At 31.0% G+C, this 24,759-nt stretch overlaps 1 protein-coding gene across 1 annotated transcript in view; it reads right to left on the bottom strand.

The window, feature by feature from the left end:
- LOC148270881 (uncharacterized) overlaps window positions 1-24,759 on the bottom strand; it is a 121,957-nt gene that overhangs the window by 39,864 nt on the left and 57,334 nt on the right. Inside the window, exon 3 of the mRNA XM_088242099.1 lies at window positions 2,402-2,509. Coding sequence (XP_088098225.1) covers window positions 2,402-2,509 — 108 coding nt within the window. The remainder of the gene's footprint in view (window positions 1-2,401; window positions 2,510-24,759) is intronic.

Below are 24,759 nucleotides of genomic sequence, written 5' to 3'. Positions count from 1 at the left end.
ATAGAAAATTCATCGGAATCGTGTTTTCCAAATGTGGAATAAGTCTTACGGATTTACTTGTCTTTAATTATTACCAACTGCAGTGGGGAATGTTCTTTTTTGACATTAAAACGTATAAAAATGAGGTAAGAAACCCGATGGGACACGATCGTCTAAATGATTTTACTCTAATGAACACTGAGAGTGGTTTGTTGAGAGAAATGGATTTGAGTTGTGTTATCTCTAAATTCACTAATATTCGATCGATAAAATTTCCTTTGTAAAAGTTGTGTTTTATTTTATACCCAAAATCAAACTTAGGGCCTCTAAATTAACAATATTTGCTACAGGTCTTGCGCTGGCTTAATCCAGCACTGCCTAGGGGCATAATATAAATAATACCTCGACGGGGGTTGTGCCCAGTGACGTATTTATAAGGAAAGGCGTATTATTTCATAGTAAAAATAATAAATAAACAACTGATTTGTTAAGATTAAGAAAAGTAATAAATTACCTTAATAGGGTTGATTTAGAACCATGTTCTCTTGCTAACCGCGCGTTGTAACGTGCGCTTTATTTCAATTGTTTCAGATTGAATTTGCAAAGCTAAAAGCACAAGTAACGCGGTTTATTACTTAGCAGGAAGCAAAAACAGAATAATTCAATTTGCAATGGATGTAACGAGCACGCCCACGTTAATCTACGGCGTGTAGTTTAGGGGAATTCGCATAACTTTGGGAAGCCATTACATTTATCATTTGCCGCCATTACGAGCGTGTGCACTTTTACTAATTTGTTCAAAACTTTCCCGAAGCTTTTGTGATGAAAACGTAACTGGAATTATTAACACGTCTTAACAGAAACGAGAAAATGCGGAAGTAAAAACATCGAGAGTTAAAATTCTGAACAGCGGGCTTTGCCCAAGAGATTGCAGAATTACAAACTAACAAACAAATCCCGTTTCCCCGTAGAGGTAGACAAAGAAGATAAAACACCACGTAATTGTTATCGTAAATCCTGTAAGCCGTTCTTTCGCTGTCCATTTGTGATGCCGATGATGTTTGTATCATAGATAATTTTGGTGCACATTCGCCCGAGAGATTGCATTTCAACGGCATTCAGCGTAATTTCATCCTTGATTTTCTGATTCCATACTTTGCTTCCATAAATTAGGGTTAGCACCAGAACTCCACTGAGTGGCAGTTTTCCTTAAAAGTACGACATATTTAACAACTTGCTTTTATCCGTGGATTTGCTCACTTGGCATTTGGGAGAAATTATTAAGGTTATCTTAGGGAAGAGACTTTTGCAGAGACTGTTGCAAGACATTGCATATATCATCGCTTGAGATCGGTTTGAGAAAGTCTTTATTTATAAGATTAAAACGAAAAATCTATTTTTTCAAATTGTTAAGGAGGTTTTTAGAAGAATTTTGTCTTACGTCGTGGTCATTATTCATGCCTATTTCGTAAAAAAAAACTTAAAGGCTCTATTTTTTCCCATTTAAAAATACCGAGATTATAAAAATAATGAAACGCTTTACACTTACAGCCAATCTGCCAAACAAAATGGATTTTTTACCCTTGAAAATAGACGCACTGTATCTGAATTAGGCTATTTACATAAATTATTAAATAATAAAGTAGACTATTTTAACCTACTCTCCAAAATTAATTTAAATGTTCCCTTTTGCGAGACAAGAAATAAGTATTTATTCCATCTGCTAGCCTGTAGCACACTTTTTCCTCTATCGTTCTTGCTCTAACGTTAATGTTTTTTTTCATCTATTGATATATTTAACATGCCCTTTAAAAACAAATTAAGACTCATTCTTTCTGGCTGCGATACGATCCTACTAGCTATTTGATGATGCTCACACTTATACACACATAAACACTTGCTCTAACACAAATACACACAAACACATCTCTACACTCACTCTCATACAAATATATATAAACACACTCTTTTGTTGTACCACAACTAATTATGTATGATTTTTATTTAGAAACTTTGCTGGTCTGTCTTTAATCTGTATCTTTTGTATGTTATCATATAATTGTCAACTGTTTGTTTCTGTAAAATAAATAAATAAAAAAAAATATGTATCACAACAATATTAAGTAATCACTGTCATAATAAAAAAGTATAGAATTTATGAGTATACCTTGATAATAAAGTTTGTTTAGCTTTGAAACCAGTCAGTAAAAAAAAACTGGTTAAAAACAAAATTCTTTTATTTTTATTTTATTGATTAGGTAAAACTGGATTTGGAGTTTGAAAGAAACTTTTTCATAATTTGTAAATATAAACAAATAATAATTTATTACAATTATTTTAAAAAGACCGACCACAATTTTATAAAGGTAAAATTCGAAAATAAAATAAGTTTACAATAATGTAACATAATATTATCACTTACCTCTGTATGCTGCGGGTGTATAATTTGATATCTCTGATCCGCGTTATATGTAGATACTCCGACGGTAATGAGATGTCTATCTTTCTCCTTTCTTCTTATCCAAGATACCTGTGAAATAGAATGAGACAATAAGGAAATGCGAAGCAAGATAAACACAGTAATCCAAGCTTTAACTTTTTTTAAACTCCTTCACGAAGTACTGCGACCGGCAAGACTAAAGCTAGGCTTATCCGTATTAAATGATAAAGAAAATTTTCTGTTAACCCCTTTGAGCCAAACAATACACGTTTTTTTATTATTTTTTTTATTTACATACATTTTTACAAAAATGGCACAAAAAACACTCTGGCAAATTTTACTTGTACTAGAAGTAAGCTCAGTATATGAAGGGTCGGCAAGCCAGAAATATTAGTGTGCCTAATCTTGCAATCGGTTCATATATGGGCTAATGCATGTTCTAAGAAACCGATCTGTGGCAGCAAATACGGTTTTCGAATATGTTTCCTATAAATAAAAATAATATTGAAGAAATAGAAAAACAGTTATAGCATAAAAAAGAAGAAAAAAAAGTACAGTTTACGTTAAATGTAAAAATAAAATAAAATAAATAAATATATTTATATATGTACCCACATAGTATGAAAGATACATATACATACATTACAGTGACGTGTGTTCTATATAGGCACAAAAACAGTGCCTACTCTAATAGAATTTCATTAAAACAATAACAAAAAATAATATAAAATATACGGTAACTATTTGAAAAATGCGCCAAATGTTGTTCAGTTTTAAGAGTGTATTGTTCCGATCGTGGCGCCGTTAAGAGCTAATGTCGGCAGAGGCACGAACTGCTAATGCCTATTTTCTTTTTATAATAAAATCTGTATACTTCTACACAACATGTATGTGTGGATTTTTTTTCAGTTGTAATTACGCGTGTATGGGTAAGTTTAAAAACACTGCTTTACAAGGGCTTAGGTTTCAGAAAGACAAAACTAACACATTACTGACATCTAGCGTTTTTTTCGATAATTATTTAAGTCAAAGATCAAAAAATGACAAACAAATAACCTCAAATTGATTTGTTTCATACACTAGATAATATAGTCCGCGCTTACTTGTTAATAAAAATCGATTTGTAGTTTTGTGTTTTGTAAAACTTGTAATATGGACGGGAATGTGTGTTTAACCGTGTTAAGGACATGTTACACGTATATTCAGTGATCAATATAATGAAAAGTTTAACTGACTATAGTCCTTAAAATAAAGCTTAATTAGAATGACATTTGTCAGAAAAAAACGACCTAACTTTGAAGGAATGTCTAAGAAGTTATTTATATTGACACACGAAAAATCATTCGTATCTGGCGTGTTAATTTATTTTTTTAATACAATGCTTGACACATAAATCAACATAAAAATATAAGATAAGCTTTAAAACTTAAATAAAACTAATTATCACGACGTTTTTATAAGGTTACATCAATTTGCAAAAACGTTGATGATGGGACAAATTGATTAATGTAAATTGATCGCTTTTAAAAACGGTTATGAACCAAATTTAATTGACAATATTTTGAATAAAAAACTAAAAATAAACTATGAGAAAAAAAACTTATATAGTTCCCAAAACATTTCTAACAATAATGATAATCGGCGTAGAATTTTATATATCTATATGCACACATACATACATAATATATATGCACAAACAAAAATACAATAAATTTATAAATGATTCAATGGGATAGCATAATATTTAGAATACTATCCTGATTAAATTCTCAGATTCCTTACTTCCAATATCTGTCAACCAAATAGTTACTCTTTTTTTTAATACTGATGATTTATCAGATTTCCAAACATCATCTTTATCATTTACCTGTCCGCAACAAGTGGTGCATAGGTCACTGCATTTGTATAAAAAATGCAGCGTAATTGAAACAGATTTCTAAACAAGTTTTTATTATTCTTAGGGGAGAAGGTCAGAACTATTCAAGCTCTTGACGTCACTGCAACCTGTGAAGATCTATTGTGATGGGTTTCAGTGAATAGTTCTCGCCCTCCAAACCCAGGTCTATAAAAAGCCTGACTGCGTGTGAAAAGCAAGAGTTTACATTTTCACAAATCTCCCCCTCCAAGCCCAGGTCTATAAAAAGCCTGGCTGCTGTGTGGAAAGCGGGAGTTTACGTTTCACTAAATCTCCCCCTCCAAGCCCAGACCCGTAAAGTATCGGGCTATTAGGTAAAGGGCGACCTCTTTAACATCCTCAGCTGTAACCAGTGGTCCCCCAAAGATGAGGCTCTTTTTATGATGTACCGCATCACCATCACATAGAATGTGCATTGGTGTTTCCTCATCTGCACTGCAGAACCTACATATAGAAGTTTCGAAAAAGTTCATTATTTCAAGGTGTTTGTTCAATCTGCAGAGCCCTGTAAGGGCTGAAGTGATAACCCTCACTTAATTTTGGTTGAGCTTTTTTAGGTCTAAGGTAAACCTTTGCTTTCTTAGAAATATTAATTTATTTATTCATATTTTTCGTTTACAAACTATAATGAATAATCAAAATAATGTGACTTCATTGGGGTTACTCGTGCCGAGGACACTTAACAACACCGGCGGCTCCTGACCGAAAACATTGGCAGTGCATTTTTTTACATGTTGTCAACTTGTATATTATTAAGTTCAATAATATAATTATAATATGATAGGTCTGACGTGATAAACGAGCACTAGTATGACAGCCCGCACAACGGAACTAGAAAAACTAAGTGCGCCAACATAATACTTACGTTATAGTAAACTAAATTTGTACTAATATCATGTCATTACGCATGTTCAAAGTGACATTTCAAACGAACTTCAAATCTGCGCATGCGTCGGCAATGCCCGGAATATGTATATTATCTTCTCCCTCTAACGCACAATTCATCGGTATGAAGCATTGCCTATCTCACTTAAATGACGATTTTAGGAGATATAATATAGTTCTTACAAATTCAGGGTAAAAGATTGTGCAAAACAGAATATGCACTGGAACGATTGCGCATGCGTAGACAAGATGAGAAAATCGTCCGCTAGAGTTGATTTCGCTAGATCTTTTGGCGCTAGTATTGAATATTATGATGTTTACGTGTATAATATTGCAACGAATCCCTGTTTCTTTCTACCTTCTTATAACATATTTTTACTATAAAAAAAGACTAATTTATTTGCACAAAATTTTACTTGGCAGTGCACTGCACTTATGCACATACTAAGGAACCGCCTCTGCTTGACAATATACTTATTTGAAATGTTTTTACATTTGAGAATAAACAGAGCAGACTTACTTAATAAACATAAATAATTTACAAATTATTCACAGTTTTAAAAACAAGGTATATATGTACATCTATTTTGTTTATGTTACAAAACGCACAATAAAAATAACAACAACCTAACATAAGCTAGACACTTGTGGAGCAGTTGATAGAATATTAGTTTGGGTGAATGGGACAATCATCGTCATCATTTAATTTACGCACCTATAAGTGCATAGGGCACTGCATTGCTGCAACAGTTGCAACGTATCTTGGTATTTTTTGTATTACATGAAAGTAAGATGATCAGTTTTACGTTTCAGGTACTAGTTCATGGATTATGAAGTATTCCAATGTAAAAACACTATTTAAAACAAATATTTCGTTTCAACCATGTCGGGAATTAAACCCAAGACCTCTTGCATTGTAAGCAAACGCTCTGACCGTTACACCACGAGACTGAATATACACATTACCGTACATGAATATCGATTTAATTTTAGACCGTCTCGATATGTACCGATTAAGATAGCGTTTGTAATTAGGGCCCTGAAATAAAATAGTCTTATAAAATTATGAATTTACTGTCGTGATAATTCTGTGACTTAGATTTAAAAGGGCTTATGTCAGATTTATTTCAATCATCATTACGTGAAGTAAATATGTCAAAAAAAATTGTGTATTATGTGGTAATGTATTTATTACAAGAAATTGTATTTACTATCGTTAGAATGGACTGCATAAGTCCGTCAAATAAATAAATAAATGTTTTTTTATTAATATATGTATATTTTTTTTAAATAAAAAAAAAAATAAGCGTTCTAATGATTGAACCAAATATTTAATTTTGAGGGCCATTTTCAACGAGTTGTAAATAACTCACTATTAGAAAATGGAATCAGGTTGGGGTAGAGTGGAATTCAAACCGCAGACCTTTGATCCGTGAGTCCGAGACGCTAGCCACAGGACGACAGCCCGATTAAATTCAAACATGTCAAATAGTTTATTTTAACACCACAAACTGGCTGAAAAATTACTTTCCTGTGATATTGCTATTGAAGACCTTAGCCTTTTTAGATTCAAGCAACAGAAAAAGGAAGTTTGATGTTTTTTAAAAAATGTATTTGTTGATTGACTGTAAATATGTATCGTATTATCAGCGATATGATTTTTGCAAGTTTCGTAATTTTGAAATTACTCTGCGTGTGACGTTTCACGTTCTCTTCGGTGTGATTCCCATAAACCGAAATATATCGCAACATTCTCTCATTGGTTGATTGGGAAAAACTGTGACTCGAGAGTGGCTCGATGATTTGGGGGCCACATGAACTGAAGTACTCTCTTATGATAGAGAAAATCCAAAAGAAGTTTCTGAGATATTTCTACATGAGAGAGTGTGGGTATTATTCTTGGCTCTATCCGACCGAGTTTCTCCAGGGTATGCTTGGCTACAACAGTTTAGAGACTAGAAGGAATGTGAATTTGACTACACATTTTTATCGATTGTTGCGCGGTGTTGTCGATAATCTTGAGATTATGATGAGCAATGGTTTGTATGTTCCTGTCTTAGGTAATTACCTTAGACAGCGTAGATTGTTTCATATTCCGATATACAGGACCAACCTGTCGATGGTTATGCCTGTTGGAAGAGCTACTGCTATGCTGAACAACATCGCTCTGGATATTGATCTGTTCCATGTATCCGAAGGGGTTTTTTGGATCAGGATTTTCCTACTACTTTGACATGAATCTCTTTCATGTATTTTTTTCTTTTTTATAATAAATACGTATTAAATGTTTGTTTGGAATATATATGTTATATTTAAATAAATGAATTGAATTGAAATTGAATCGAATTGAATTGAATTGAATTGAAACTAGTGACGTCGTTCAAAGTAGAAGTGACTTTTTTTCATACATTTTCAAGAGACTTCACCGTTTCATCCAATGCTTTAATTTTTACGGTGCGTAAGAAAAAAATTGTCATGTCTAATTTCCCGTAACACTGAACTTTCTTATTGTTGATGGCAACTAAATATGAGAATGACGAAAAAAAATCAAATTAGTAACTCAAGATTAACCTAGATTAAATAATCAATTTGAATTAAATTAAGAGCAACTTGTTCGTAAAAGGGTTAATTCAATTCTAAGTTATGTCTCTATTTCAAAGTAGGACAAAAGCTCAAAATAAATTTATTTACACAATAAACAAAAGTTTCTTGATAATATCCGATGAGCTTTAAGTAATTAGGTGTAATAGCTTCAAAAAAAGCTTTTATTAAAACTTATAGGTACTTCCAAAACTAATTTTATTAGGGTTAACTAATTTTTTAAAGTTATTTGTAAAAGTATTAGCTCTGTATTTAGCTAATACTACACAAAAATATTGTGTTCTTATTTAAAAATGATTTCATTTTAGAAAACAATTCAAAAAATTTACGCACAATGTTTCGAGTTTGTCCAAATTTTTCTAGACAAGAATTGGATTCAACCCCCTAAGGAACTGTTAATGTTAACATATTACAACAGAGATGAAGAACATTTTAGAGAAATGAATATTGAAGTACACGTATCTATCGAGCTTATGACCTGTCGTTGGTTGGTTTACGGGTCACTTTGCACACAGTAAAACATTCACAATTCTGCCTTTATTTGAAAATCTATATTTCGATGTTTGCGGAGTTGAAGAGCTGAAACTTTTACTCATGCAGGTGAGATTTATCTGATTGTATTATTTCACATACATACTAGGCGATGTTTTAATATTTTTTTCAATTTTGATTTTGTGAACCAAGTGGATTTACCAACAATGTTTTGGGATGGATGTTTGAGCATACATATTTCTTCAATTTTTACATTTGTTGATTTTTGTGAAGGTTTTCCCTTATCTTGGCAGAACGAAAAAATATTATTTTACACATTTGATGGCTGAAAATGTTTTGAATCCCAAAATTTTTTTTTTTTTTTCAAGCCAATCAACAGGCTTAAGTAAGCCCTAATAGATTAGCATTACTAGGCAATACTTAATCTAAACAGTCTTAAAATCTACTTTAATTTACAAAATGTATGATTAACAAAAGGTATAAATATGGCATAATCTAGGTGGAAATGGCAAGTGTGACATCGCGAGTCAGGAGAGACAACATCGCTCGCTTTTTAAATGCCTGCCCTTGCTGTAGAAACACATCGACAGTACCGTTTAGTGAGATTTTATTCACTGTTCTGATGGTCCTTGGTAGAGGGGAAAATAATCCGATGTTAGTTTTATAATTCACCACAGCAAAGACAGGATAGTTATATGAACAAAAATACGGATGACGTTCTCCACTTTCGTTGAAATATTTTTTTATTAATAACTCCTTAGGGGGTGAAATCCAGTCTTTGTCTACAAACATTTGGGCAAACCCAAAATATTTTTTTAAATAAATTATCTCGAAGAAAAAAAAATCGCAGTTTCTCTTACCTGGTTATATAAAATTATTAAATAACAATCGATTAAAAACATTGTTTTATTTCAAAGAAAAGAAAAACTATTATTATTTATATCACTACAGAGATGGGTAGAATTTTTGTTTCAAGATTTTGGATATTCGAGCGTTTACAGGGCTTATGACCTGTCATAGGTTGGGTTCAAGCGGCCACTTTTATGTAGAATTCTACAACATTCCCCATTCCGCTTATTAGCGAATATCCATATCGGTGACATTTTTGGTTTTAGTTTATATGTCATGAAACAGGGAAAGCTTTCGCTAGCGCGTTTGGAGCGCCATCTATGTATTTGATATTGAGGTTAAGTACATAGATGGCGCTCCAAACGCGCTAGCGAAAGCTTTCCCTGTTTCATGACATATATACTAAAACCAAAAATGTCACCGATATGGATATTCGCTAATAAGCGGAATGGGGAATGTTGTAGAATTCTACATAAAAATGGCCACTTGAACCCAACCTATGACAGGTCATAAGCCCTGTAAACGCTCGAATATCCATAGTCTTGAAACAAAAATTCTACTTATCTCTGTAGTGATATAAATAATAATATACCTACTCCCCCTTGGGATAAAAAACCCAGAATTGTGTGTGTATAAATATGTAAATATATATACATACCAAAAATAATATTGTGTAAAAAAAAAACTGTTTTATAGGGAAATAATAATAGAGAAATATCACATACTACGAAAACCGATTAAAATATATGAAATGGATTTTGAACAATTAATTGTATTTTCGAAATCAATATGGAAATTGTGGACAAATGTTTTCATATATAAATGTAAAAAATAAATTTATTAAAAATTCGTTGCTTGAAATACGCAACATGTATGGCATTGAGAGTTGTGACGTCAAAATTCGTGACAATGTTATAAACAAATTTCAATGGGCAGAAACAAATAAATATGAATCGTAACGTTTAAGGGGCGTGGCCAATGGAATGACCGTTGTTGTGGGAATTCAAAATGAAAAATATAAAAAAAAAATTTTTGCTACTAATGATAAACTAAGTTTTTTTTTTACTGGACGGAATTTCATAAACCTTTATTACTTTAAGTAAATATTTAAAAAACGTGATATTTCCCTATTGTGGTTTCCTAGAGAAGTTTTTATTAGGTAAATTAGTAATTTCACTGGTTATTGATCCCCGCTTCAATTTCTCAAATAATAGATATATGTACATCCAATTTCAATGGAAATTTATCTTATCTAAGTTAATTACGCATACAAATATTATTGCATGGCTAAAGCAACATTTATTATACAATTTGTGAGCGTAAACACAATCTTACATACATGAATAATATTATGTTTGAAGATGATATATTATGTATTTGCATAGTTACAAGAGCCTTAGCGTTTAATCTTTGTATGGTGGAAGATTAATTTATGAAAAACTAATTACAAACAGAACATTCTATTAATTTCTATGTAATTAAGTGTCTTTTGTGAAATCCCTTCTGTGCTTTTATATATGGTAACGCCCACATTCTTATCACGTGACATTTCATGTAGATGTACTCAAAAATCTGTTTTGGGACCATTTTTTTGACGATGATCAATGCCGTAGATATTTATTTATTTATTTTTTTATTTTTATTTATTTATTTATTTGTTAATACATACATTGTTACAAAAATGGCACAAAAAACACTCTGGCAAATTCTGCTTGTACTAGGAATAGGCTCAGTATATGAAGGGTTGACAAGCCAGAAATATTTGTAACCTTTGAAGTGTGAGGTAGCCTAGTTATTAAATAAAGTAGCCAATTTCGGTATTCGAAATGAATTAAGTTTTACTTTTTAAACAATCCAATTTTACAATCGAAAAGAAAGCGCGTCTGTCCTCTTTCTATCAAATTCCTGGGATCTTCTATATAAGTTTCAAATTTAGAAAAAAAATTGGTGTTATTCTCAACTCTTAAAAAACTGTGGTAAATAATCCCTTTGCGCGCGGTGATGTAACGTCGTGTTACCACCAGTAAAAGACGCAATATTCTAAAGTTTAGACATTAAAAAAAATAAAAAACATGAAGACATACTGTTTAGTAATTACTTTTCCATAATTAATGCAAATAAACATATAATTTAACCCTGTTATAGCAAAATAAATCAAAAATCACTAATACGCCGCTTATGTTACGCACGTGCGTCCCCCATCATTGTCATCAACCGACTGAAGACTAAATGTGTTTTAGACGACACCCGCAGCAGAACAGCGTCTCTGTCTTCCTTGTTATGACTTATATCTTCGTGCTATCTTTTGTATAGGGTATCTGTATAGATGTGTCGCTGAATTAGCGGACATTTATTCTTCACGTAGCAAGGATAAATATTTTTCGTATCAACATTTAGCATAGTTATAAAAATTTTACTTTCCAAATTGGGTGTGAAGATGTCCATTTGAAGATTGCAGAAAATACGAATTCATCATTTTAAAAAATAAGAGAAAATTATCAAGTCTTGTGTCCTATGTCAACTAGTGTGACATCACAGCCACACAAGAGTTAAAATCGATTGAGCGTTGTTATTCAGAAAGCAGCTACTCGTAGAAAAGTGAAAATGAGATAATAGCACTTTTGTAAAAAGGATGAATGATCAAATCTATACAACAGTAAGAATGTTTTTAATATGCCAAAATATAAATAATGCATACATTAGTTTTTTTTCATAGAAAAATAATCATGTTATTATGTATTAAACCGGTTTTAAGGATTTTTGAAATCTAGTTGGCAACACAACCTAAAATGTGCATTTTCTAAAAAACAGCCTGCCCTAGTAAAACCTTTATGTTTATTGTATTATAATGAAATAAACTTTTAATTAAAACTAGGGTACTTAATTGTAAATAACCAATAAAATTATTTATAAAAATAACTTTAAAAATATTTTTTTAATGCGTTTAGAGAATTTCGGTGTTTTTTTTTTAGACCGGCTGACCACGCAACTTGAAATATACATTTTGCAAAAAAAATCCAGATCTTATATTGGATAATACCTCATTGAATTCGTAATGAGGTGATCATCGCCATCATCATCGTTTCTTTTCCGCACCTAATGGTGCATAGAGCACTGCATTGGTACACCAATCGCAGCGTATCTTGATTATTTTGGTGATATGAAGGTAGGATGATCAGTCTTACGATTCAAGTACCAGTCCAGGGACTATAAAATTTTCTTGTGTGAAAACACACATTAACATAATTACTTTACGTCAACCATGTCGGTTATCGAACCCGAGACCTCTTGCATGGCAAGCTAACACGCTGACCATTACATCACGAGGCTGACTGGGGTGATACTCTTTATCAAAACATATTAAGAAATAGATTTATGGACACATTTATGTTCCCATCAGGATCTATACTGTATGATTAAAAAAAAAAAAAAAAACACTTTTTTTTCACACAACAGGCCTCCTGGCCTAATTACAGTGATAAATTACATCACAGAGCACCCAGGCTTGAGAAAAATCACATTTTAATTTTTGTGTTCTAACTGGGAATCGAACCCGGAACCTTCCGTGCGTGAGTCAAGCGTCTTGACCACTACACCACGGAGGCCGCCGTGGTGTAGTGGTCAAGACGCGTGTATAGTGCTGTTGGTGTTTTTTGCATATTGAGAAATGCTGTTTTTGTAATCAACATTGTTTTCAAAAGGTGATAATTACAGTTTTTTTGTATGAAAGTGGCCTGGTTTTAGCCGAAAAAAATAAGGCGGCCAACACCAACAGCCGTGAGGTTGGCAGGTCCAAAGTCTGCTTTAGCGCGCAACGCGTAGTCCGCTGCAATGTCAGCTTGGACGAGGCTACTAAACACCGTACATCGAAAGTACTCGACACGTTTTATCTTGACAGTTCGTGTTGCCTGGCCACCAGCTCTCCGCCAGTGCTCGCTTTTGTATATTCCTTCTGTACGCAGTAATAGGATGTTACCCGTGTGTATTTGCTAAACATATAACTTCAATTGCAATCCATTTTTCTCATTTGACCCCAAATCAACCCACGCGCACTTCATCATACAATAGAATGAACTTTTTTGCACCCGATAACAGCAATATCTAAATTTTTTGAATTGTGGACTGCCTGTTTTCTGAATACTACATTCGATTTGTCTCATACTTTCCATGCTAAAAAATCTGTGCATTCAAGATAGTTGACTTTACACAAACTTGTACGCTTAAAGTTTTCTTTTGAATCCTAATCTATTTTTAAATAATTTACTATGGCATCGTGTGATTTGCGCTGGCTATTGGGTACAACGATGTACATTGCAAAATTTTAGGCAAATTATTTAAAATGGGCACAGGCAACATCTTCTGGCCCTTGCTAGAGGATTTAGGCATATAAGACAACTACACATGGACTGGTTCATCTTTCAGGAATTTAGCAATTAACCTGTGTTTGTCACATGCGCGACACTGCGACAATCACTATCCAAAATCTACGGAAGCTACCCTTCAGATATTTTTATCTGATTTGTTATCCATAGTGTTGAAACGGTGCTTTATCTGTTTAATTTGTTAATTGTTTAATTTTTTGCTCGAACACTTTACAAATTCATTATAATGCTCAATGTTTATTTTTGAAGATTTATTTGTAATTTTAAGTTCCTAGAATTTCACTCACCTATGTATTTTCTAGCTGCAAGACGATTTGTAATCAAGCTTCAATAGGTTGATGCTATCAACTATCAAATATTTTAATTAAGTAAATGGGGTCTAGAATTCCAACCGTATATGCGTTCAGTAGCTACAAGACTTGTTGTAATCTAACTTCTATTTTTATAAATTAGTTTTATATTTATTTTTTTAAAATATCACTAAAACTCTAAACTTCATTGTCAAATAACAAATGTAAAAAAGGCTAGATTTCTTACTGTTCATGCGCTCTGTAGCTGCAAGACGTGCTGTAATCTAGCTCCTATATATCATAATCACTTTTTAGCATGAGCACCTAAAAATTGACTACTGTGCTCGATGTTTATTTTGTAAATTTATTGATAATTTTAGGATGCTAGAATTTCTCTCGTCCATGTATGTACTTTATAGTTGCGAGACAATTAGTAATCGAGCTGCAATAGGTAAATATTATCAACTATCAAATATCTCAATTTTGTAAATGGGGTGTAGAATTCTAACCGTACATGCTCTCAGTAGCTGCAAGACTTGTAATATAATTAATAATCTATTTTCATAAATTTGTTTTTTATTTTATTTTTCAAATATCACTAAAACTCTCAACTTTATTGTAAAATAAAAAAAACGAAACATGTACATGAGGGCTAGATTTTTTAGAAAAAAAAACAAATGGTTGCTTACTTCTGCAGGGTAGAAACGAGCGATGAGGGAGAAGGGGGGAGTCTGATACACCGTCAACCGCACTGCCGCGCACTCCTTGCATCTCCTATGCAGAAGTAAGCAACCATTTGTTTTTTTTTTATATTTTACTTTAAAAAAAAATATTCGTTCTAAATATTTTTTTAATATGTTAATATGTCTTCTTGCCTATACTGATCATCGTGGTTTCGGATGTGACAGGATTTAAAGAAAACCCTAGTTATATATGTATGATCGATGGAAGCAGTCCAGGTTCTAACTGGCTTGTTTTTCTTTAATTGATTGCGTCGATTTACATTCAGCTGAAAAAATGTCTTTATCGGATAAAACAAAAGTCTTCATGTGCTCTTTTTGATGCTTGGCCAACGCGATATAAACATTTTATTTAAGGGAATGTAACCTTCCTTTATTCCACCAATACGTCAGCGTTTAAAGTTACCTCGGGCCATCTTAGATCACTGGACTACCTTGTGTCTATCAGGTTATGGTAAATTTAATAAAAAATATTTGTTTTTATTATTGTTGATTCTCTTTCGTGCTGCTTCGTATCCCCTTATCAAACTTCTAAACACATCCTGTGGTCTTGTCCTTTTCCCTCTCTCTATGAATACCGAATGAATGTTTAATTTATTTCCAGATTTTCTTATTTAAGCACAAATATGCCTAGATTCTATTAGATTACAGAGAGCTCCCTCAGATATAGTTTTTCGTTCGACAAAGAGAAATTTTTCCTTGTATGTGCGCACAGCTAAGTTAACTTAAGTCCTAAGATATTGGCGACCACCGTAGTGTAGTGGTCAAGAGATTTAACTCACACACGGAAGGTTCCGGGTTCGATTCTTGGTCAGAACACCAAAATTATATTGTGATTTTTCTCAAGCCTGGATGTTTTGTGATGTAATTCACCACTGTAATTTCACCTCCTGACTTTTTGTGAGGCAAAAATAAATAAATAAATAATATTAAATAGTGTAAGATATGTAGTGGGAAAACTGTACCTTTACAATACTTTACATAGATATATTTATAATCAATTTCTTACCAGTCTATGGATGAAAATCAAATTATACTAAACAATCATTTCCTTTAATTATTTCTCGATAATTCTTGACCTATGTAAGTTAATGTAAAATAATATATTATAATTTGTTATTTAAAAGGTTTCCGAGATTTTTCCATTTTTGTTTTAATTATGTTCAGCTAAATGTATTTTTATCTGATAATCTATAATTGTATCTATCTCAAAATGAATTTGCTTTTTTCATGGAAATACAATTATGTTTTGTAAATTTTTGAATTTTAAAATAAATGAAAAAGTAAATAAAATAAAAATAAATATCGAGGCTACTATATTACGGGTAGTTATTTCAATAAAACATATAACGACATAGATAAAGAACATTTTAGAGAAGGTAATTTAGAAGTCTAGGAATCTAAAAGGCTTATGACCTGTCATTGGCTGGATTAAGTGCTTACTTTACACAATGTGTAACATTCACTATTTTGCCCATTTTCGAACATTCATATTCCTTCAATTCTTCAATCTGTTGATGTTTGCGAAGTGAAAGACCTGAAACCTTTATTTAAGCGGGTGAGATTCATCTACTTGTATCATTTCACCTTCATACTTAGCAACAATTGAATTTTTTTTTTTTCCATTTCTGTACTTCTTCATAAACCAGGTGGATATATCCACAAAACAAAAAAAAATCAGGCGTTACCTAGTATGTAAGCGAAATAATTTAATTATGTGAATTTCGAATGCATAAATATAGATTTCAGCTTTTTAACTTTACTTACATCAGCAGATGAAAGAATTGAAGGAATATAGATGTTCAAATATAAGCATAATGGTGAATGTTACACAGTGTAAAGTGGCAACTAAAACCAGCTAATGACAGGTCATAAGCCCTGTAGATATCTAGACTTCTATATTACCTTATCTTAAATGTTCTTAATATGTTAATATTAACATCTCTCCAGAGAGTTGAATCCAGTCCATATCTATAAAAATTTGGACAAACTCAAAATTCTGTTACTTCAAGAAGTTTTTCTCGTTTGCAATTTTTAGTATTCTTTTCTTATAATCTACCCCTGCATCGCTAAAAATACACATATAAGTCCTTAGATGCGGCGTGCCGTATGTGTAAGGCAGGGTACAGATAGACATTTACGTCATATTGTCTCATCCATAAATATATTCGAAAATGACATAAAGCAACGCTTTTCTTGATGTTTGGCGATCGCGTTGGGAATTTCTCCCTCAGAAAGGGTAAGTTTTATTTTTTTCCTCTAATTTGTCAGCAATTTAAATCCTTTTGAGTTATCCCTGATCACTGGATGACCCAATTTTTATCTGGATAAATGTATTACTTGTTAAAAAATATTAACCTATTCGGGAAAAAAGTTTTTAGTGCCATTTTTGTGAACAACATCAACATCCTTACATGTCTAGCAACTACAGAGTCCATGTTTTTTTTTATTTTTTATTTTGACACTTTATATACATATACAATATTTATACGGCGGTGCGGGCGGGCGATTTCTTCCTACCTACCCAAACCGTTCAGTTTGAGAAAATTATAAATACATGGACATATTGAATCTTTCAATTTTATACAAAAATTAAAAGCAAAGATTACTAAAAATAAATATATATATATATAAAATAACACTATACTATGAATAAATGAGAGGGGATGTGAAGGAAAGAAGAAGGATAAAGGAACAATTTAAATATTTAGATTGTGACATTTCAATCTTGACTTAAATGTACATAAAGAAGGGGCGTCTCTAACATTAGTGGATGGTTATTCCGCAATCGAGCGGCTACGGCTGTGAAAGAGGAGGCAAGAAAATTAGAGCGATGACAGGGCATTAAAAGGGTTCTCACGTTACTAGAACGAAGAGATAGTCCGTGTTGTGAAAGAGTTGCATACACGGTTGAGATTCAAGTTCTCCTTTCCAAATTTTTTCATTGTTATAATATACAGGAGCTAGATTACAACACGTCTTTTGAAGCTATTTTTTAATTTGACTCAAATTTTTTGTCTTTTATTTCTTTTAAAGTTTCTTTTCATCGTTTCTTTTTTGAATCTCTTAAAATATGCAATTTATATTTGTACATAAATATATATGTCTTAATGTTTTTCTCTTTTGAAAATGTTTTTTTTTTTGCAAATGAGCATGTTTTTTTATTCTTAGTTATGTTAATTCTTACCGTTAAATTACTTTTATATTATAAGATAATTAATTTTTATATAAATATTAAATACAAACTTTTAAAATACTTTTTTACTTTGATTAAAATTTTAAAACTATTTTCATTTGTTTTTTTTCTTTCTTTTTACCACTTGAAATAATAAAAATAGTTAATTGATAACCTTAAATCATAGAATAAATATTAGATATAATGATAATAAAATATGGGAACTTTACTGGTCCATTAGAGTAAAGCCTAACACAGTAAATACTGTAAAACCTTGTAATTGTACTGTAAAAAAAAGAAAAGAAAAAAAAAAATTAAAAAACATATGGGGCACACGGACGGCACAAAGTCTGCTTCCCATTTATATGTGATAAAAAAATTACTACAAACTATGAAGTACTATATTAAAAAAAATAATCGTTAACAAATAGAACTCAGATATTACAGACAGCATGGGTGGTTAAATATCTAGACCCTATTTTTAGTTGAAGTTTAAGTAAGAAATAATTTTACAGTAAAATTTATTTTCATAATATGAAAGCTTTTGTTATAACCATACGTCTTGAGGCTATAAAGCGCATGTACAAATGAAATTCTAGCAACATAAATTATATGTTTTAAAAGTTTACGGGAAAAGAGACACTCAGCTTGATATGTTGTGAGTTTGGCAATACAACGTAACAAAAGGAAAATAGTAAAAAAACTTAATAAATACAGCATTAATTTGCATGAAATATTATTGATTATCTGTAACGTATATTTTAATTTTGCATTTCGTGGTATGGTCGCTTTTCAAATGCTCTTAAAAATTTACAATACTATTTTCAAAATTTTAATTCATTAAGTTTGTAATATTTAATATTAATTATTAACGTCTGGCAATTTATTAAACGTTTCGGGACCTCAACATTCGAAAATTACTGTGCAAAATAATTAAAATACATTAACCTCCATACCCATATATATAAAAAGTGTAAAAAAAAATTCACGGCAAGAACGAGCTCATTAATAAAAAATTTTACAAGAAAGCAAAAATCAGAATCAAAACCTTATTTGTGCGAGTCTGGGTTTCTTATATATTTTTTTATTATTGCGGACTAAAATGAGTTCACGCTGTTTTTGGTCGACTTCTCTAGGCTTCAATGCGCACGGCTTCTGATTTCATTACAGTTGAATTATTCCTAATGCCTTTTAACATTTGAAAACTGTTGTGTGATCTGTTTCAAGTGATTATGCTAGTTTTTTTTGCGTCTGGTATTGGTTTTTGTCGATAACTGCTTCTCATTATTTATTTAACATTTTGAAACTTTTTTGATGGGCCAGAACGTCCTTTATCTTCAAAGTAAAAAACATTATTTTTAAAGCTTCCAAATCAATTTCTGCATGTTGTTTCCGACAGATCATGGCTGCCTTTTTTGGCATGAAATTTGACATGTTTAACGCCATGAAAAAATATGTTATTAACACTTCGGCGGAATAACACAACTGTTATTTTAAGTCTAATAGTGGAGCTTCACGATGAAGTTGGCAGTAGTGATTTCCCATCTTAAAGGGCTAAGATAACACCATATATTGAGAAACATCAAGAACGTAATCATATTCCTATTTAAATCATAGAAAAGAACGTCTTCTTTATACTAAAAAAAAAAATTGAATTCACAAAAACAAGTTTGTTGCAACAATCATTGCATTTTGTCTGTTTTTTGCCTGCTGTTTGTAAGACAAGGAGCCACATTTTATTAGTTTGACATATTCTGTTTTATTGATTTCAATAAGAAAAAAATTAAATAAATATCTCAAAAACCAAAACATTGCGTTTAACCCGTTCTTTAAGTGGTCTGTCAGGTATCTTCAATGTTTATAATCGCTCTGGTGAATGTCTCTGTTTAGTGCTGCCCAGAAAATCAAGACATGAATATATTACGCATCCAGGACATTTGTTTTCATTTAGCCCCTCGGCAACCCCCAATTTCGACCTTAATCAAATGAAGCGAGTTGTACTTTCCTTCATGCAATATGAATATGAAATTTGACGATGAACTTTGATCTTAAAATATAAAATAAATTTTATTTGACATAAAACGGATATTTTTATATCATGTTAAATAATATTTGATGTTTTAAAGATAATGTAGTTCAAATGTCTCCCACGGCGTTGTTAAATCTGAGGTCTAATTTTCAGTAATTCTTTCATTAGATAAGCAAAGGGTAAAAAAATTTACTACCCTGGCAACATTAACGAAATTTACATTTTGTTTCTTCGACAATCTGACAGATGGAAAAATAATTCAATTTTTGAGTAATGCATTTATTATATACACATTTATTTGCAAATTACAGATGAATTGTGATTGCACCCTGTTTCTTTAAAATCCTAGCAGTATTTCTAAACTTTAAGGGAACACAACACGGCATAGTTGAATTCAAATCAGGAGTTGCGTACTGAGCGACGTCTACAAAGAAACTAATGAGTCAAAACTTAAACCTACTCATTTATGAGTAGTTGAGTCACCTTCTGTTTGATGTGCATGTGCGGTTTCTGGACTATTCTTGATTCTATGACTTTAACATAACTTGTCCTATTTTTAAGTTCAGATTATCATTGCAGAAGAGGGATTTCATTTTGTTAAAAGGAGCTCTTACTGTCTTAATTCTCCATTTAATTTCTACATCTGGGTCAAAAGTCTTTGTTAGGTACGCTGCAGAGGTACTTAAACTTGTCCTTCTTTTTAAGGTCGCGACCTTATACTGAGAAGGAAAATGCGGGGTTGTTAAGTCAGCCAAATGTTATCCATTTTTTAAATGACATTAATTGTTAAACGCGGTTGTCAACCAAATGCCATGGATCGTTGGTTGGAAGCGACGCGTGCGTTTGATTTTGAGGCGAAAATATAAGCATTAACAGCATTTTCAGTAACAGTTTAGCGTAAACTCTGATATTGCAACAATATTGATTTAAAAAGGGAAGCATCTTCAATAAAGTTCATTCGAAATTAGGTAACCACATTAAGAGCTTCGGAGTCAGCTATCAACAGACGTCGCCGAGGTCCAGTTTCACCTGTTTCATATAATTGTCTTCAGTTTTAGATATTGTCTTCAGTGTAAACAATTTAATTGGTGTGTGCGTCCTATACAAATATACGAAGAAATTGTCAATACATTTTGTACATCGCGTTTGTTTATCCAGTAAAAAAATTAATTAAAGTATAAAAGTTCCTCGTCTTAGGATTCCGAATGATATTTTATTTTTAATTAAAGGCTCAGATACAGAATCTTTATATCAACATTTACTTTTTAAAAAATCCCAACAAAACACTTTGTAAGTTTACCACACAAGAGTTAAATACATTACAACATGACTAGTTTTGGGTAATCAGTATGACCCATCTTCAAGTGTAAACATAAACTGAATTTAATTTATTTAAAATAAAACACTTTGTAAATTATTTACCACCCAAGAGTTTAACACATTATAACACGACTAATTTTGGGTAATCAGTATTACCCGAAACTAGTTGTGTAAAAATGTATTAACTTCTTATGTGATAAATTTAAAAAGTGTTTTATTTTAAGTGAATCTTTATCGTAAACATAATTTTTGAATTACTTTAAAGTTTGTTTAATTTGAATTATTTATTGACAATTCTTGATGGAATTCCATTGTAATGATGTGATAACTTATATTTACATGTAAGATACTAATTAAAAATACTGTGTACGCTTGAAATTATTTTTTCAACCAATTAGCGCTTTCACCCTCTAATAGGCATCTTCAGATTTGTAAACATTAAACAGTGTAAGGATAATTTATATAAAACTAAATATAATCTTAAGTGTAGGTATATTAAAAAAAAAGTTGAAAGAGATACAGTACGTAATATTTCAATGCGACAGAGTAGGACAAATTATTGAAACATGTGTTGGCGGTGTACTGTACGAGAGGATTCTATTCTATGAAACATTTGATTGTTTTATTACAATGTACAGGGTTTAACTAAGGGGACTGAGTTTTTGAATTATTTCTGCTAATTAATTGAAATTTTATCGCAATTGTTTTTTATCCTATTTATTTATAAAAATTTTAACCTATCTAACTTCAGACCTTTTTGTCCTACATGTAAAATTTTTATGTCTTTTGATTCGTCAAACGTATGTTTTTACTCATTTAAATGTGATGCGGAGTTTAATATATCGTTATTTCATCTATGTAAAGCTAAATGTTCTTTCAGTCAATATTTAATTGCTTTCCCGCTTTATCCTATATATAAATTTCATGTTATTTAATGTATTCCGCTTTTTTCGAATTCGCTGACCCGATCTTTACTATTTATTAGTGTTTAACCCATTAAAAAAATAAATAAAATGAAACTAAAATATTACTTTAAAACAATTGTTTTATTTTATTGTTAGTATTTCCAATATAATTTAATTTTCGATAGACGTAAGTCCTGCCCATGATTGAGATATTGTATTTTTTGTTTGTTTTTTTATGAATAAAATTATCAACTAGGGATTATTTGTAGTCATTGATACGTTTTAATAATATAAAGTTTTTTTTTTTTTTTTTGCATAAATTGGTACATTTAAAAATTTATGAATTAACGAATGAAATGTTGACATTTTGTGTGAAATATGATTAACGTAAAAAATTATGTATTAAGTCAAATTTACCGTTAATTATTTCTATTGTTATCTAAAAAGTTAATTTTATTATAGCATAATTCTAATTTTGAGTGAATAGATTTATCTGAGATTTATCTGATGACATGAGTCTCTTTCGTGTATTTTTTTTCCTTTTTTATAATATGTACGTATTGAATATATTTTTGTAATGTATATGTTATATTTAAAATAAATAAATTGAAATTGAAGATTGAAATTGAAAATCTAAAGAGTATAATTGATAAAAAAAAAGATATCTAAAACGCGTTTTGAACTATGAAAAATTTAAAAAAATGACGTCCATATATCTTAAATAACACAAAACATTTTTGAATAAGCTAAGTTTCAAATGATTTTTTTAAAACGTCTTTGTAAAAGTCAGCTAAATTTGATGATACTGGACATCCTATAGCTAGTCTATTTGATTGTTGATAAATTTCATTGTTTAATTTAAAATAGTTTTGAACTTTACATATTTCGAATAAATCAGGAAAATATCTTTTTTGAATTTGGGCTACTATTTTTCTCATACACAAGTATAATTTTTTCTCTAAATTTACATTTGAAATATTAGTAAAAAGATTGATAACATTGAATGAAACTAGTAAAAAGTTCAAGTAGTAATAAGTGGAAGTGTACTAAGTATTTTTGATGAGTAACTTATAATTTGTTTCATCATGACGAAACAGTTAATTCTTTTACTTTCCATTAGCATTCATACGCAATTTGTTGAAAATATGACCCGTAAAATAATGTATCATGAATGACCAAACCCATAAAACGTGAGTTACCTTTTTTTCATTATTTTTCTGTATGGATAGTGAAATTTTCTTTTTCGTTTTGAAATAAACAAGAATCCCGTAAAGTTGAGGTTTTCTTTTTTCTAACTTGTTTAATCAAAACAGTGTTCTGTCATTATATACCTTTGCAAAATATTTATATCGCACAATGTAACGTGCGTGAGCAAAGTGAAATAAACATTCATAAAATATTTGCTTACGTAAATTGAATTTCTGATTTTTTCCCTAAATAGAAGTTCAAAGTGATATACGGAATAAATATTTTTTACATCATATAGATAAAAAACTAAAGAATGGGGGAGAATATGGTGTTAGTACAAATATTATGTATCAAAGTAATTTTAATGAAACCTTCAACATTTAACAAGGAAAATCTTCATAAAATGTTCACACGGAAGATACTTTAAACAAAATAAAGTCTATTATACAAATTAATAAAGAAGAAAAAATAAACAAATTTGAGATTAAAAAGTCACTCAGATACCAAAATAATTTCAAATTCCTAATTTCCTAAAAAGTTTTGTTTTCAAAGGAATAAAATAGAACAATAATCTCGCCAATGAACTTAAACTTATTAAAACAAATATATCAGTTATAAATTCAAAGTAAATGAAAACATTTTTTATTAACCGATAAAAACCTGGTTTTTATTTTAATTAGTATTACTGTATTATTATTTTCTGTTTTTCTTTTCATTTTGTATAATTTTAATTACTTTCTCTGTTGTAGTCAAAATTATATCACTTCAAATAACTTTATAAACATAACAGTGTAGGTCACTCTCCAAGCACAAGAGCTAGTCTCTTTTTTTGAAAAGTAACAGAAATTGAATTTAAAAATTATGAATGTTGATTGTTTAGAAAAAAAACACGTATCAATAATTATTTTATTATTTTCATCATAAAAAAAAAATGAAACGCAAGTAACTATGGAGTTGCCTTTAAGTGAATAAATTCATTCGAGTTAAAAAACACTGTACCGAATTTTTGTATAACCGGTAAAGTCTTTGCGAGAGTAAAAACTCGGTAGTTATAATGTTGAGTTAAGTTCTCTTTATGTCGATATCGTTCGAGGAATAAATTCTCTCGGTGTGGCTTGAATGCCCAAGTACCCATTCGTTCGAAGTGTGCGAAAGCCTAATATAATATTTTTCCAACCCCAATTGGTTTGCGTTTGAGGGCGTTGGTGTAAAAAATGGAGAGTCGCTTGAAAAACATATTTTCATCCCGAAAGGCAATTGAAAAATTGACTTCTGAGTGTTGCCAGATAATAAAATATTCACCATTGAAATTGGCGGAAAAACGATCGGATTATATTATGAAATTCCGTGAAAGGGACATTTCGATTTTATGGCGAACATCATCATCGTCATCATCATGGACATATCCGCACCCTTCGGTGCGTAGGGCACTGCAGCGGTACACCCAATACAGCGCATATCAATCATCTGTTACATGAAAGTGGGGCGATTAGTCTTGCGCTTGGATTGTGAAAAAAATATTCTTACGCAGGAAAATGGTTAGACATTAATTTGCCCTGACAGATATTA

This window comes from Micrasema longulum, unplaced genomic scaffold, assembly GCF_059751315.1.
Source record: "Micrasema longulum isolate JH-2025_06_02 unplaced genomic scaffold, ASM5975131v1 h1tg003299l, whole genome shotgun sequence".
Taxonomy (NCBI): domain Eukaryota; kingdom Metazoa; phylum Arthropoda; class Insecta; order Trichoptera; family Brachycentridae; genus Micrasema; species Micrasema longulum.
This window is presented reverse-complemented; position numbering and strand designations above follow the sequence as displayed.